Source organism: Aulonocara stuartgranti (assembly GCF_965226115.1).
Source record: "Aulonocara stuartgranti genome assembly, chromosome: 3".
Lineage (NCBI taxonomy): Eukaryota > Metazoa > Chordata > Actinopteri > Cichliformes > Cichlidae > Aulonocara > Aulonocara stuartgranti.
The window spans coordinates 35327809-35343571 of record NC_138941.1 but is presented as its reverse complement, the minus strand read 5'-3'; the positions used below and the strand labels follow the sequence as shown (position 1 = coordinate 35343571).

General features: G+C 39.6%; 1 protein-coding gene across 1 annotated transcript in view; it reads left to right on the top strand.

Moving 5' to 3' along the window:
• The window catches only part of LOC309703383 (glucosidase 2 subunit beta-like), a 174231-nt gene that overhangs the window by 9473 nt on the left and 148995 nt on the right, over positions 1–15763 (top strand). The window contains exons 6-7 of the mRNA XM_082528168.1: positions 3230–3359; positions 12247–12316. Coding sequence (XP_082384294.1) covers positions 3230–3359; positions 12247–12316 — 200 coding nt within the window. The remainder of the gene's footprint in view (positions 1–3229; positions 3360–12246; positions 12317–15763) is intronic.

The following is a 15763-nucleotide window of genomic DNA, read 5'->3' as shown; positions in this document are numbered from 1 at the left end:
TTCCTCTCCATTTGCACATTTACTTCAGCGAGCACTGAGCCAATTTAGAGACGGACTCCTGGAGTTTGGTGCAAATTATATGGTAAATTTGGCAGCTGCGGATCTCCGAGGACGCTTCAGTGGTCTCATTACTTAATGCATTAGTGGCCTTTAGAAACTACAAGTTACTTTCCAACACTGCAGCACCTACAGCTTTAAGTGTATTAGCGATTGAAATGGCAGCAACTGAGTGTTGTTCATCATCATTATTTGGATTTTGGACTCTTTGTTGATGCAGCACATTTACACTGTTCTGACTTTTTTCAGGGCTGCTATGAATCCTTGTTATTTCCTGCCCTGATTATTCATTTCTAAGGTATCTTGAAGGATACAGCTGTTTAAATCTTGCAGCGCTTATAAAAGATGTCAGGGAAAGAAAAGAGAAAGAAACCACTTGTTTACAGCACAGATTTGTCTGAAGGCCACTTTTTATCACACTCACATGTGCGAGCTCACACATGTCTGATTTGCCAGCTGGTGATCCCTGGGTTTTTACCCTGCACTCTGCTCTATTTTCCTTTCTTTTCCTTCCCCCCCCCTCTCCGTGTTCTTTTCGGTGGCAGCTGATTGGCAGATCGAGGCTGAAGTGTCACCCGGTCCTCCTAGCCCTGCCGCACTTTGCGATCCTCTTTTCTCAGCGTGTCTCTGTTGATATGGCAGGGTTACCTCCGGGGCCTCGTGTTGGAAACCTTACACAATGACTCAAAAATGAACCCTTCCTGTGGTTCAAGAGGAAACTGTTAAAGAAAACACTTGCGATCAAACTTTAACCAAAAAAAAAATCAAATTAGAAGCTGAGCGTGGCGTTGTAGCCTCACGTGCCACAGAACAAGCAGAAATGGGAATGCTGCTGTTAATTGAATACAAATTGGTATTCAATAAAACCCATTTCACGATGTTTGCTGTTTATTGGCCCACTCTTAAAAGTACATGTTAAAGCAGGAAATGAAGTGCAGCGTCAGCCGTTCCTTATCCTCAGAATCACTTTTCTCTACTTTTTTTGTTTTTAATTCTTTGAAGAATTTGCAACAGCGAGAAGCTTTATATTAGTTTCTGGTGTTTTCTACTTCTTTTCTTACACAATGGAAGAACTTTTGGCATGTTATGGGTGTTTTTTCCACAAGTAAATATGTTCTTGTACTTCTCATAATGGCGCCCATAAATCACCGCTGCAAGCTGAAGGTGTCTAAGCAAGCAGCATGGCCTAGAAAGGTAGTCATCCCTAGCTGAACCTCGCAGAATCCATCACTGCATTATGAGAGTCTCTGAGGACAGATTGGAAGGCAGAGTTGACACACACACATGTGCACACACACATGCACGCGAACAAGGAGCTGCTGCTCTTTCATATTAATTGGTCCATTACAGAGAGTGATGATAGGTTACGCTTGGTTGTCAAAAGCTGTCGTATTTGGTGCGACAGCAGCACCTCCTGATGCAAGTGATTTAAATAGTCCATTGTGCAGGCCCGGCTGCTGCGGTACAAGTTTTTGTAAATACACGGTGTTGGTTGGTTCTCTTCCGGAGCTAGACGAGGAAACGGAAAGAGAGAACAGGGAAATTCTCGTGCTTCTGTTTGTCTGTCAGTTTATCTCTCAATAATAGTCTCTGTGCTTTGTTTATCATTAAGAATGTTATTATAATGATGTTAGCATATGTCTGCGTGTAGCCTATGGCCTCCTTAACTGGTGGGCCAATATCAGTGAAACTTTGCATGATCATAGTCACATGAATAGTGATTATTAACATTTATATGTTTTCAAAAAGATTTATTACAAATCCCAGTTCTTTTGATTTATGCATTCATCACCTGCCTGCAAATACAATGTTAGGTTAGTGCGTTTGTTTCATGTGCGACTGTCAACATATACTTCAAAAACATGTATCAGCTAAATACGGGATGAAGAACTTTACAAAGTGCCACGAGTCTGCTAGTGTCTATAATCACAGTGTACACAGGAATGAAATGGTTTTGAGTGCTAAACATCAACATCCACACATGCTTGCTTCAACAGTGCTAACATGCTGCTATCAAGCAGGTGGGAGGTTTTCTTATGGACATACAGCAGCTGCTCTGACATTAACCACTGGTTTGTGAAATCCTATTTCGATGCCTCGATAGAATTTGAGTTCTAACACATCACACTATAATTAGCTATAGAGAGCAAAAGGGCTATATGTACTAATCTATAAATATGTTAATTTCATTATTAAAGCTTTTAAGATGGTTGACTCAAATGCCCTCAAGTGGCCATTCAATGAACTGCGGTTTTTGGCATTTCTGCGTTGGCTTCGTTTTACTGCTCTGGAGGTTTATAATTGTATTTTCCATGCTACCATTAAAGGACTAAGCACGAAAACTGGATGGTGTTGGCATTCTCATTAGTTCTGTAGGTATTTGAAATGCTGAGTAAAATAAAACTTTGATTCGATGATGATGCTAGATATGCATCGGTGGATCATCAACATTATTACAACTTATTCATGCTCACTCTGTGGTTGACGTTCAAGTCCGTGTCAAATTTGATTCCAACGCATCTGTTAGTTGCTGAAACATTTCACCTTAAACTGCAACTGTTGGCTCCATGTACCAAAAAGTTGAGTCTGTTCATCTGGACGTAGCGTTTTCAGTGGGAGAGTGGTTGAGTTAAACAGAAACAGCCTGTTTCCAAAATGTTTAGAGTCGATATCTGGAAACATTGTATAATAAAGTAATGAGCCAACCAAACGACAGAGAAATTAACATTACTTAAGAAACGGTCTCTGTTTTTTAAAAAGTGTGGCAGTACTGTGTAGGTTGTCCCAATCTGTAACAACAGTACAAGCCTAATACGAAATGTTGTAATGTCGCTTTACTTTTCTGGGCTTGTTTCTGTGCGTTGTCTTTCTGCAGCCACTATCCAATACTTAAGACTTATTAAACTGAACAATAGCCAAATTTATGAACATCACATATGAACGCTAATGTTCTTTGGGCTAGTGCAGCTTGCATGAAAGTTATATTTCCAAAGGACGTTGATTAAAAAAACCCCACAGTTAGATTCAAGATTGTAATCAATCAGATTTAAGACCAATGCAAACTGTTGCTGCTATCTTGCATGCTGACTGTAAGGTATAGTTATAAATAGCTATAAATTTGACAAAGTTGGCCATGTTTTTTCTATTTTTTGTTTTCATTTCATCTCATTAGGCCCAGCTCAGAGAGCTCCAGCAGGTGGCAGAAGACCTGCAGGTCAAGTTGGAGGAACACAGGAGGAAAAAACACGAAGCCGACCGACTCAAAGAGCAAACATTAAAGGCACTGGAAGCAGGGAACGGTGGTAAGGGTCGTGCCATTTTTAATCGGAGTCATTTAAATCTATTTGCTCCTTTCACCAAATTGCTTCAGTTTGTGGACAGTAGTTAGGCAATTTTAGCAGCTGCAGGGCAACTTTCATTTCATTTCAGCTCGATCTTGCATTGAGCAAAAGTAAATTGGCCTGAGAACCTCAGGTCACACGGTCAGGATGACAAATGGTAAAAGATAGGGAGGAGCTGGAAGGGTTAAATACAGATGCCTGTGTCGTTGAAATAAGCGGACTGGGAGAGGATTGCTGAGCAACAGCATATTGCATTTCCCCCAGCTCTCTTTTTAGGTTCCACAAGCCTTCGGAGAGAAGTTGCTTATGACTCACTGGAAAATTCCCTTATCACTGCAAGCACAAGCTGGCTCGGCATTTAAATGACGTTCAGACTTGTGTATGTGAACGTATTGAAAGTAGTGAGGCTGGATGGGAAACGGGCTCAGTCGTTTTTAGCTCTGTAGTCCACGTGGATTTAGAATCATTAAGTCTGTGTTGGGAAGGCAGGGCATGGAGACCGTTTGGGTTAAGTTCGCTTAATTTTAGATTTAGTTTTAGATTTCTAGCTTGTTGCAGCACAGATATTAAAACAGTCCTTCATGTTATGCCTCATAACACACAGAAATAGGATTTATTAATGTTTTAAACTTCTGTCTTATTCTTTGCTCATCCATATATCAAACAGCACACACCTAGATATTGTATAGTGCTGGTAATTGATTCTGCCTTGTGTGTTCAAAATAAAAGTTCTGATTGCAATAAAGGTCATTTGACTTTGGAGCTTCTCAGAGCACACATCCATCATGGCTCCCAAGGTGTGCAAGCTGACCTTTGCTAGTCGTCACCCCCCCCCCCACGTGTTCCCTGCGCCATCATCATTCACTTCCGTTACTGCTCATCTTCAAGTTTTTGCAACCATCAGTTTTCATTTCTGTGGTCGTGTTGGCAGGTGTTGTCTATGTTTTGTCATCCATCTGGGGTCTTATTTTGCAGTTTTAATAAATGTGTGAGTTCATGTGTGTGTATGGCTTCTTCAAAGTTCCAGTCTTTGTCCTGCTTATGACATTACTTGTTGGTGAATGTTCATTTATCTGCTAACAATAGGAGCTGAAAAATGTATTGATGTGACGGTGTATCTTATTGACTTTTTTCTCTTTCGCTGTGGTGTGGATTCACTGCTGCCAAATCCTGATATCTTTATTTAAAGATTGCAGGTGCTCTAGATGGATTCCCACAGCAGTTAAACTCCTTGAATCACTGCATTATGACTCATTGAGGTGGTGCTTATTAAATGAATGAGTGTAAGTGAACAGAAGTTAAACAACTCGGGCTAAAGAAGAAGGAACTCATGGAGGACAGTTAGGACAATGCATGCAACTAGCTCTATTTTCTCCTTTTTTAGTGGCGTTTTTCAGATGTAGCGACGTACTGCAGGATTACTGTATCGCAGTATAATTGTTATTATTATGGAATATCATGATAGTATTTGTATAATGAGTTAAGGCCTTTAAACACCGGATATGTAAATTCTGTAAATTCTTAATGCAGACGGTCACACCAACTATGTAATTCACATGACAAATTTGCGACATTTATTCTTTCGAACCAAGCTCGCTTTTTACAAATGATCAGATCTGGATAAACAGATCTGACCAGTCAAACCGCTGCATTTGGTAACAAGTGCGCCTGTAGCTCAAAATGAACACCACTACTGAATATAGAAATAATAAAATGGTTCAGTTTTACCTTAGACACTCTTGGACTCTTGAACAAGAGTTCAGAGTACAAAAGTGGCCATGATACAGTGTCAACTCCTGGACCAAACAATGAAATTTCCCCCCGTTGCTGCCTTCTTTTAAGAATTGGACATACCCAGAATCTCCGTTTCCTCCTTTTCTTGTTTAGAAACATTAGGACTAGCTCATCATCGCTTGGTGCAGACTTCATTTCTTTCACAGAGGGTTTCTTGAAGACAAATTTTTGCAAAAAATACAACATTTTGGCATGTATATATGTTACACAACAAGTTTGGATCTGAAAAATCCAGAATTTCCTGTCATGTTTTTCCAACAGGCTCCGTGTGTGATGGCCTTCACTTTGTAATTTGCACTACTGATCTATAACTTGATGGCTATGATTTGGCTAAAACATAATTTCAGGAACCACCTGCCTTTAAAAACAACAAAAAAACAAACAAACAAACTCTAGGATGTAATTTAAGGGTCACCAGTTTTACTCCAGTTTCAAATTAAATCATTATTACTCATTGTTTTGTTTTTACAATTGTTACTTTTACAAACACATTTTCATTACATAGGGTTAATCTCAGGTCTACAGGAAAAGTGCAAAACATAATGAACTAAATTACCACATTTTCTTTTATGTCACTGTAACTCTGCAGCATGTTTGTCAATAGTGTCACAGTTGTGAAATAATAATTAAGAAAGCCTCTTCAGTTAGTTACCTTAATTATGCATTTGAGTCGCAAGAAACAGTCGATAAAACAATTGCCTTAAACGACCTTTTAACGTTGTACTCGTGAGGACACGCATTGAGTTACAAACAAATATAGAAACATCACAACGAGACAGACACTTTTTTTCCACGAATATCTCGTCTTTCCATTTCTGACCTGTCAGTCGCATGAGTCAAAATAAGAATGAAAAGCCAGAAGAACAACCAGCTGAGCCTGCAAAGTAGAACTTAACAGTCTCTCCCTTTACAGCGCCTGTCGCTCAAACGTGTCTCCAGGGCTTCACGCGCAGTTATTGAGAAGTTTTAAAGGGCCAGGTTATTTGTACCCTCAAAGAAAATTAGTTTCTTGTGGCACATTGTGTGCGATACAGTGAAAGAAATATTGCAGGACTTTTTGCGGGTCTCAGACGTGACAGGACAACATTCTAAGTCGTATTGATTTCGATATGTGTGGTATATAGTTCATGCGTTTATTAGATTCTAAACAAGCACCGTGCATTTGCTATTTTCCTTCTTTTAAATTATCAAGTTAGTTTGTTAAGGAACTAAAACTCAGTCAATGAGTCCAACCTTCACATATGTCCCATTTTTATTAGGAATATGCTTGTTCATAGACACAGCTGGGTTACTCAGTGCTCTTCTTTTAGCAAAGCAGTGGGCTTGATTTTCCTTTTTTTTCCCATTTTGCCGAGCATGTTGGGAAATCAGGAGTAAATCCTCACTGAATAGCAAAGACTTTGTTATTCCCAGCTAATGAGAAAGGACGCTGATCGTGTGCGGTTGTTTTCTTTCTGTCTTAATGGCATCCATGATAAGCCTTGGGTTCACGTCGAGGTCTCCTCCCTGTTTAATGATGTTTGCTTGATATTAACTCCATCATATAGAGGCACAGTGTACGACTCGTGCTAGTTTTTCTCTTTTACTGTACATCCAGTAATGCAAAGCTACGCAGACTTGAAGTTCATCCATAGTTTGAGGGGATTTCCTCAAGTTCATTGGTAATCCACTGGTTGACCTGATTTCTCTAGCAGACCGCTTTGCAAACCACTTCCATTCTGCTCGTGTGCAGTTGTGGATGGCCTGTAGCATGAATACAGAGATTGCAGAATGCCAAGGCGGCCAAATAGGCTTAGTTTGCTGTCGTTATAGCACACCACACACATTTTCCACATGTAATTCAAGGGCTGGTTATATTTAAAAAGTACACTCATACATTTTGGTTGTAAACAGTAAAACTCCAAATGGGGAAAATATTCTGGACCACGCAGTTCAACCCACTTTATAATTATATTGAAACAGAGTCGACTCAGATGTTTGATGTGTGGGCGTACCTGAATACATTAGTTGCTAAATACATCTTAAAAAAAAATACACATAATGTGTTCAACAAGCGTAGCTATTTTTTACAGCGATTTGTACAGCTGCCATGAACATAAGGACGACCCAAACTTTTGTAACACGGATAATTTTAATAATCACTTTATCTAACAGTTATTTCTTCTGTTTATTTAACTTTTTTTTTTTTTTTTTTTTTAAATTCAACCAATTCAATGTCGTTTTGTTTTTTCAAAATTGCTCTTCCACGTTTCGTCAATCTGGAGCAACGAAAGTGATCTTTGTAAGAGGCAAACATCCAAAGCTACTTACAGTTTTGCATCTTATAACTAAAATAGAGTGTTAGGATTGTTTTCAGAGAAGTTAGGATGGTGTAAATGTTGAATTTAAAAAAAAAAGTTTGCTGCTTTATCCAAAATATTATCGCCTCTACCATATCTGCTTAACATGAACATAGTATGCAGTGTTGGGAAGGTTACTTACTACAGATTACATGCCCCAAAATGTATTTTGTAACGTATTCCGTTACGTTACTCAATAAGAGTAACATATTCTGAATACTTTGGATTACTTAATATATTATCATGCTTTTTACAACTACATGAATGTACTATTGCTGTGTGATTTATTGCTATTACTAAATGGATACTCGCCATACCAATACCAACTAGATTTTTAAATCCTAACATAAAATGAGTAACAGTAGGGTGGACATTAGGTAAGGCAGCACTTTTTGCAGCGATCTCATATAGAAAACTATTCCGCACGTATCTAAAACATGTCCGTGGCTCCGAACCATAATAAAGGGACCTCTGGCTAATACGTCGGGTTTGTGTCGGGCTCGTAGCCGAAAACTAGCTTTACTTTGTTGTCTGGGTCAACTTTGCTAGCGAGAGACAGAGAGAGGCGTTGAAAGGCTGCTGCAACGGAGCTTATAGTTTCGGAGGAAAACACGAACACGGTGTACAGTCGAGTCTTAATAGCTTACTTACAACTGGGCTACACTGCCCATGAGGCTACATTCTTTAGGGCTATGCCTGCAACACTCTGCCTTCATATTAAATCATTTTTTGAATAATAATTTTTAAAAATATTTCTTCATGTCATTATGCGGGCCGCAAGTAGAGGTGACATGGGCTGCGAGATTGAGACAAAGAGCCTCTTAATACGTGTTTTGTTTGGGTTTCCACTGGCGTGGAATTACCAAAAATAGAGAGGGTATAGCCTAACATATGAAACAGGAAAAGGCCGCCGTGTAATCCATTTATTTCAACAAAGTAACTGTATTCTGAATACCACCTTTTTAAACAGTAACTGTAACGGAATACAGTTACTCATATTTTGTATTTTAAATACGTAACGCCGCTACATGTATTCCGTTACTCCCCAACACTGATAGTAGAACATACTAATATAGAGCATAGTATGTGTGTGATACAAGCTTATTGTCTTTATTCCTGAAGGCATCAAATAAAGATGGGATTCAGTATCCTTTATTTAATTTCTTTTAAGTGGACTTTGACTTGCTGTGTAAAAGTCTTGAGCCACCCCTCATTTCTTTGTATTTTAATTTCCTGTTATTTTTATTGAAGTTTCCTTGAGAAACAGTTGTTTTGACTTTACGAAGGTCTTTTAAAGCTTTACAGATTTATGAATCACTGAAGGATTAAAAAAGGCACCTAACTCAAGGGATAAACCAGTGTCGTGTCGACACATAGCAGACAGCTCATCAAAGAACCAAATGTAAATTGTATCTTTGTATCCAAATGTAAACACTTTGTTACCAACATCTCGTCAAAAACCTCATTATTTGTTCACATTTCTTTAGTTGAATTTCTGAAAAATGCAGTAAGTAGTATTAAAAACAGTAAAAAAAAAAACAACTAATTTTTTTAACAGCATCATTCATAAAGAACTGCTAGCCATAAACTTGGCTTATTGTATGAAGTATGAGGAAATGTAGGACTAGTATTTGCTTGTTAGAATTTTACAAATTTTGGTTTAGATACTGTATTTCCATGTGTGTTTGTACATATTTGAATAAACTGATATACTCTTTTCCCATTTTCCAAGCAAAATATAAAGAAATTGAGTGTCGCTCAAGAGTTTTGCACAGTACTGTATATGTAAGGAAATCTCTGTATAAAAATTGTTTGAAGGAGAAATAGACTATAAGCCCTTTTGCCATATATGATTACGCTTCCCTGTCTTTAATGTGCATTCACATGTAAATGCAAATACTAATAGTAGGTTAGAATAGGAAGAGATTAACTGAATCCAACAAAATATGTATTGTTGGAATATATTAATATAGAGAATGTCTGTATCTTTGTATATGAAGGATGTACTAAGCACTTAGAGTGTCTGCTATCTTGCCTCTGAGGATTCGAGTAGTTCCCCTGAGCTAACCTATATGGACCAGATCCAGTCATAAACATTGGCTGTATCATATTCTCTTGAAACCAGGGTCCATTATGAATTCAAAAGACTACAAGTTCTTGATCTTTATTTCTAATAAAACATGATTTGCACAAAGGAAAATAACAAAAATTCTTGTCTACCTGACTTTAGACTTTATAAAATTTATGTCTTCTTGAAATAATGCAGTAACACGTGTTGCAGCAGGCATTGTCTTCTTGTTCTGAACTCTAACAGAGCGCTTCATATCCCCGCTTATACGTCTTCTCTCCAGATAAGGAAACGCTTGATTGTCCTTGTAGAGCAAAACAAACAGTGTCAAACATAAAAGAGTTCAGAAGGTCCCATAAGGCTTGACATTTTCAGTCAAGCAGCAAAAGCCCAAACTGAAAACAGAGCTTCACTCTGAAATTCCATTAAATTTGATATATTTTGAAAGTATTCTTGTGGTAATTTAGTCCTAAAGCAGGACTGAGTGATGGTAGCTCTGCTAAGCTCTCCACAGAGAATGTAGACTAGTTTTATTCTTTCATCTTTATTAATTGTACCTTGTAATTTAAAAGTTGATTTTTCGAGTTACGAATACCCGAGCTTCCTTGCAGCACAATCATTTATCTCATTTGTAAAACCTGCGTGTCATATCAGTTTCAGGTTGTTAAAAAATTTCCTGGAAAAATCACTCACAGCCATGTGGGAACCTTGAAAAGAGTTCTGGGAATAAGGCAATTAGCTCAGCAACTGTAATCACAACCTTGATGAATTTATGAGCAAACTCTAATGAGTAAGATATTGATTTTGTACACTGCAACGCTCTCATTGTGCTGCAGTGTTTTTTCATTTTTTCATTCTGATGCTCACCGTTAAACGCACCGTTTAGCTTCAAATATTTATTTTCAGGTTTCTATCAGTATTTCCAGTCTTGTCATCCCATCGATAAAGCAAAAACAAAAAAAGATTCTACCTGCAGCGTTTGATCTATTTCCATTTCAAAGTATTTTTTTTTCATACAGAAAACTGTAATTTCCCTTCTTGGAAATCTTGCCTATGGTATATAAAAGACAGGACAATGTGTGTTTTCTTAGCCTTGGAGTGCAGCGCGAGCCTACAATAACAAAGCTCTGTGTGGATAACATGGTCTGTAGGCTAGGCGTAGATCTGCAGTCTCCCGCTGATATGTTCCATTTCCCTCTGTTCTCTTTGTGCCTCTCTTTTATTTTACGAGTGTGCCGTGATATTGCCCGAGCAACATGGGTGGATGACTGATGGTGTCCATTAGTAAACATAGTCCCCTATATGTGCCGTCGGCCTAAAGAGCCAATGTCTTGAACCTCTTTCCCCAATTTTTCTTTTTTTTTGTTTGTTCTCCCTCCTCCTCTCTCCTCTTTTATTTTCCCCATTCCTCTCGACTCTTCCTCTTACCTTTTACCAACCAACCCCCACCCCACCCACCGCCCTCCAATCCCCTGCATCCACTCTATCTTTTTTTTCTTCCCCTGCCTTCGTCTCCATCCATCCTCCTTATGGTTGTTTTTCATAGCTATGGCTCTGCAGTAGAGCGAGGGATGAGACCATTTCTCTTGCTCCTTTAGTGCGCTCACTTTTTTTTTTTTTTTTTTTGCGAGACAGAGCGGCCAGAGGATGGGTTGAGAATGTCAAGCATTAGGTTGGGAATAGAGTGCTGTTCAAACAAAGGAATAAGCCACTAATATGACAGATGCTGTGTGTATTGCAGGAGAATATTAGCAAATCTTGTTTAACTCCCGGGGTTGAATACAGTCAACAAACAGAGGGTGGGGTGACGGGAATCTGGCTTCTCCGTAGACGTTTGCAGCTCCCGGTCATGTTTCGGGTGTCAAGGAGTGGCGTAGGATCTAGCATCTTTTAAAACTTTTAATCCCACAAACAGCATGCCTTAATAAATATGGATTTATTTTGGCAAAGATGGGTTTGAGAAAAGGGATCATTTTTTAAACCCCCCTGCATCACACACTTAACACAGTTGCTTTACTGTACACTGGGAAGAAATGGTAATTTCAAAATGAGCTTTTCTGTAATTAGTACAGAAAGATAATTGCGGCGGATGTGCAATTAGCATTATGTAAAGTGTTTTTCCCCAGACTTAGGGGCCAATCAGTTTACCCCTCGTACATTCTCTGCTCTGCCGATGACACGGGAGATGCTCAGTGCTGAACATAAGAGAACTTCCTCTCCTTTCCACTCGCAGTGAATGCGGATTCACAGAATGAATCGGTTGGGGTCACATGCTCGCTGGAAAAAGGGGGTTGAGGAAGTTTTTGCGTCTCCTTTTCATCTGCCTGTGTACATGAATGGAGAAGAGGGAAATCACTGTCATACCAGCCGTTACAGCACAAAGCCTTCTGATTGCATTCTGGACTCTGCCATGCTTTTTTCTTTTTTTTTCTTTTCCTACAGGGAAACCAAATGTTCTTGCACAGCGTGACTGACTCATTGCCTGATTGCCCTCCACACCCCCCCACACCCCATATTTTTTAAATCCAGCTCCATCCTTTTCTTCATTCCTGCCTCTCAGTTTGCATTCAGATGGAAGTGGTTGCTATTTAAACAATCTCATAATTCTACAGTAACACGTGATTTTTTTATTTTATTTTTATTTTAGGTCTCATCAGACATCAGAACAGCTCCGTTACCAGCATTTTCCATTTATTGGACACCAATAAAGATGGCAGGTAAATAACTTGTATTCAGACTCTTTTGAGTCCTGTTTTTGTTTTCATGTTCTGGCCAGTGCTGCCCATTCTAGTGAGTCCAGAAACCTGCACTCATATGCGTATGAAGTGTCAGCCTTATAATGCTAACCCCACCCCACCCCCAAGCTAGAACCATATTCTATTAATACTTTGTTGATTACGCAGGCAAAGTTTTGCATAATAAAGATCCACTGATTCAGGTTTTGAAGGCTACCAGTGATGTTTTTATACTGAAATAGTTTTTCCTTGTTGGGTTCTGCTCTTGCCAGGGTGAATGGGCTTTTTGTCGCATTATTTCATTGCTAAGAAATCTAATACTACAAAAAAAAATATTATGTCGTCATCCAGCACTCTGCAGAAGTCTTCAGCCACCCCTTATTTCTTTATATATTGCTTCCAAGGAGCCAGACTTTAATGTAATTTGTTTAAAGTGACCTTGTGCAATATTTCTTCAGGCTTTCTGAAGAGCTATTAAACAGAAACTTGATATATTGGAATGGTGTGTGGTGTCTCCCTGCGACCTCCCCTGTACACTTAATGATGGGTTTTCACACCTCACGATTTATCAGTAAAGTCGTGGTTTGACTACCATTGCAATACTTTCTGGGTTTTTCCAAAAGAAGCTGCGTAGGCAGCGACTACAGTGACTAACTTCTAATGCAAACCCAGTTATCTTGTTCTATAAACAGGCCTGAAATATAACAGAAACCACTCAGTTCTGAAAAATATTTCAAGGCTTATTCATAAAGACTTCAGAAATAGGACAAATTCAGCAAAGACCTGATACAGGATGTGAGTGATGTATCTGGCCCTTCAACTGATCCAAAAGGCCATTCTTAAGGATGGGAAACAGGGTATGCCAGTTTACACAAGAACGGGACTGAAGATCCATTGCTACAGGTCTAACGGAGTGATGACTCTTGTCAATAGGTGTTGGGGATCTTGTCAAAATGTATGAAATTATGACCATGGAAAAGCATGGTTAGAGTTCGATACACCTTGTAAGACAATCTGGAAAGCATCTGATTCGCTATGGCTGCCAACACACTGCCAAAGCAGTAATACCATACCTGGATAGAAACACTATCAGTCATGGATTGGCCTCCCCCAGAACCCGGACCACTGCATTCTTGGAGCGGTGTGGGATCATCTAGCAGCCAAGATCCAAAGAAGAGCTTTGAATGTCCTTCAAGAAGTCTGGGGAAATAGTAATTTCTTGTAATTACAGAAAGGACAAGAAAGCTGCATAAGAGAGCTAAAGTTAAGTGCTGAATTTAAATCGTTTGTTACATTTTATCTTTTTTTCCTGACAAATGATCGCCTGTCTTTGAACATTGTTCTCTCCAAATTGATTGGTGACAAAAGCCAGTCATTAATTTACCGGCCACTAGCAGTCAAATGAAACTGTAACACAAAACACGAAATAACAACCACAAAAAAAAAATACTGTTGAAGAAGTTCCTTTAAATTCCGGCAGACTGAATCGGAGAGTTTTAGGAAATATTATCATGTCAGATACCCTCAAGAGAAATTCTGCTAATGCAGCAGAGTGAAACCAAAACAACATGAAATATGATAAAGAAGATCCATAACACTGGATTAAAACTATAGGTTGTCACTCGCATTTATTCTGTCTTGCATTACTCGTGCTATAAAATAAATGGGTGTTCACATCAATATGAATATGGATTACACTCATTAGTTCCACCTTAACTTGTGGAGCAGTGAAGTCTCATCAGTCTGAGTCGAATGCGCGCATCTCATTCCCTGGAACTCCTACACCTATTTATTCTCCAGCAAGCCTCAAAAAGTATTTCTTCTCCTTATTTGCATTGTTCAATCTTCAAGTCTCAGCAGGCTCACTTGTTGCTCCGCTTTCCAATCTCCCGGCCTTCCTTGCATCTACACAGACGAACTAAGTTGCTGTCAGGATCGGCGTCTGACGGCGGCCAGCTTTAAAGGGAATGGCATCCGTTTTGCTGCCAGGGAAGATATGTAAATTTTTCTAGTGGCTTGCAGAAAAACGGAGTCCATGATATGCAATGAGCCTGTCCCCCTTCATGCTTTTTCTCCACAGCCATCCACACCCTCACATCCTCACTTTCCCACAACATGCTTGAAGTTAAAACAAAATCGATACTTCTTAAGCTAACTGGGGATATTCTTCCGGAAAGCAAGCTGGCCCAAGCATAGTAAACTGAAAGTGCTATAAAACATATGGCCGCATCGAGGACGAACTGCTTGTGCAGCGATTTTCTGGCAGAGCGCTATATGCCCACTTATGCATTCCTGCGATTGGATGCAAACCATTATTCAAGCCCTCCTGCCCACCCCCTCCCAGCCACAGTCCCTTCCTTCCCCGGCTCTGCCTCCATCCATCCACTCCATCCAAAGCACCGCCTCGCACTTAAACAAACACATTACTAAGCTGAAATATCTGCAAGTGTCGCTCATTTCTATCCAGCCATTGTCTCAGCCTGTCAGCATGTGGATTCGGTGAGCTGGCTATCTTGATGCAGGACGTGTCCTGATGCACATTTGAATAAAGCAGGTGAAGGCTTTGCGCTTGTGTGCTACATCACCAGTCCTCCCCTCCCCGTGTGGCTCTGCGGCTCACATGCCCGAGTGTCAAGCTTGATTTAGTCGCCGTTTTATAATAAATGCAAATTTGCTGGTATACCTGACACTTGCACGTTGCCGGGGACTTTGATCGAGATTAGCATGCACACTACAGGCTCTTTATCGTGCACAAAGCAGGGGAAAAAAAAGCTCTTGGCTTTGTCCCAAATGACACTTAGCGAAATGTTATCCCATTCTTAATCCACTTGATTGGAATTGCTAATTATCTTTAATGCAGATTCACAGATAATTGTTCTCTCATTTATACTGTGAGCTAATCTCATTTTTGTGTCACCAGTAATTGCTTCATGCAACCTGTTTTTTTTTTTCTTCCTTTTTTTCCTTTAAAGTTTAGAATCTGCTCTGATGTGCATGAAGGAACCTGTCAGTGGTAGAGATGTCGCTGATTATCACCACAGTTTGTACTTAATACTAATATTAATTCTGTATAAATATTGCTACTGCGAGTTACGCAGCAGGCTAACGTCGTGGAATATCTTTGCATGCAGCATTTCCAATATTTCGGTCACACCTCAAGTTTATATATCTGCAGTCTCACAGATTCATATTGCATTATAGGGGGGTAAATTATTCCCCCACACTTTGTTCATTAAGGTAGATTCTTGCCTTCCTCACGATTATTTCAACCCAAACCTTCCTGAGCACCACACACAAGTGCAACCCACTGTGCCAGCTGGCAAGCAGTTGGCAGCCCAGTGCAGGATTAACTGGTACCAGTATGCTGGCCTATAAATAGAGTCTACCAACTGCTTCAGGAAATGAACCATGATGGAGCCTCCCAAAGGC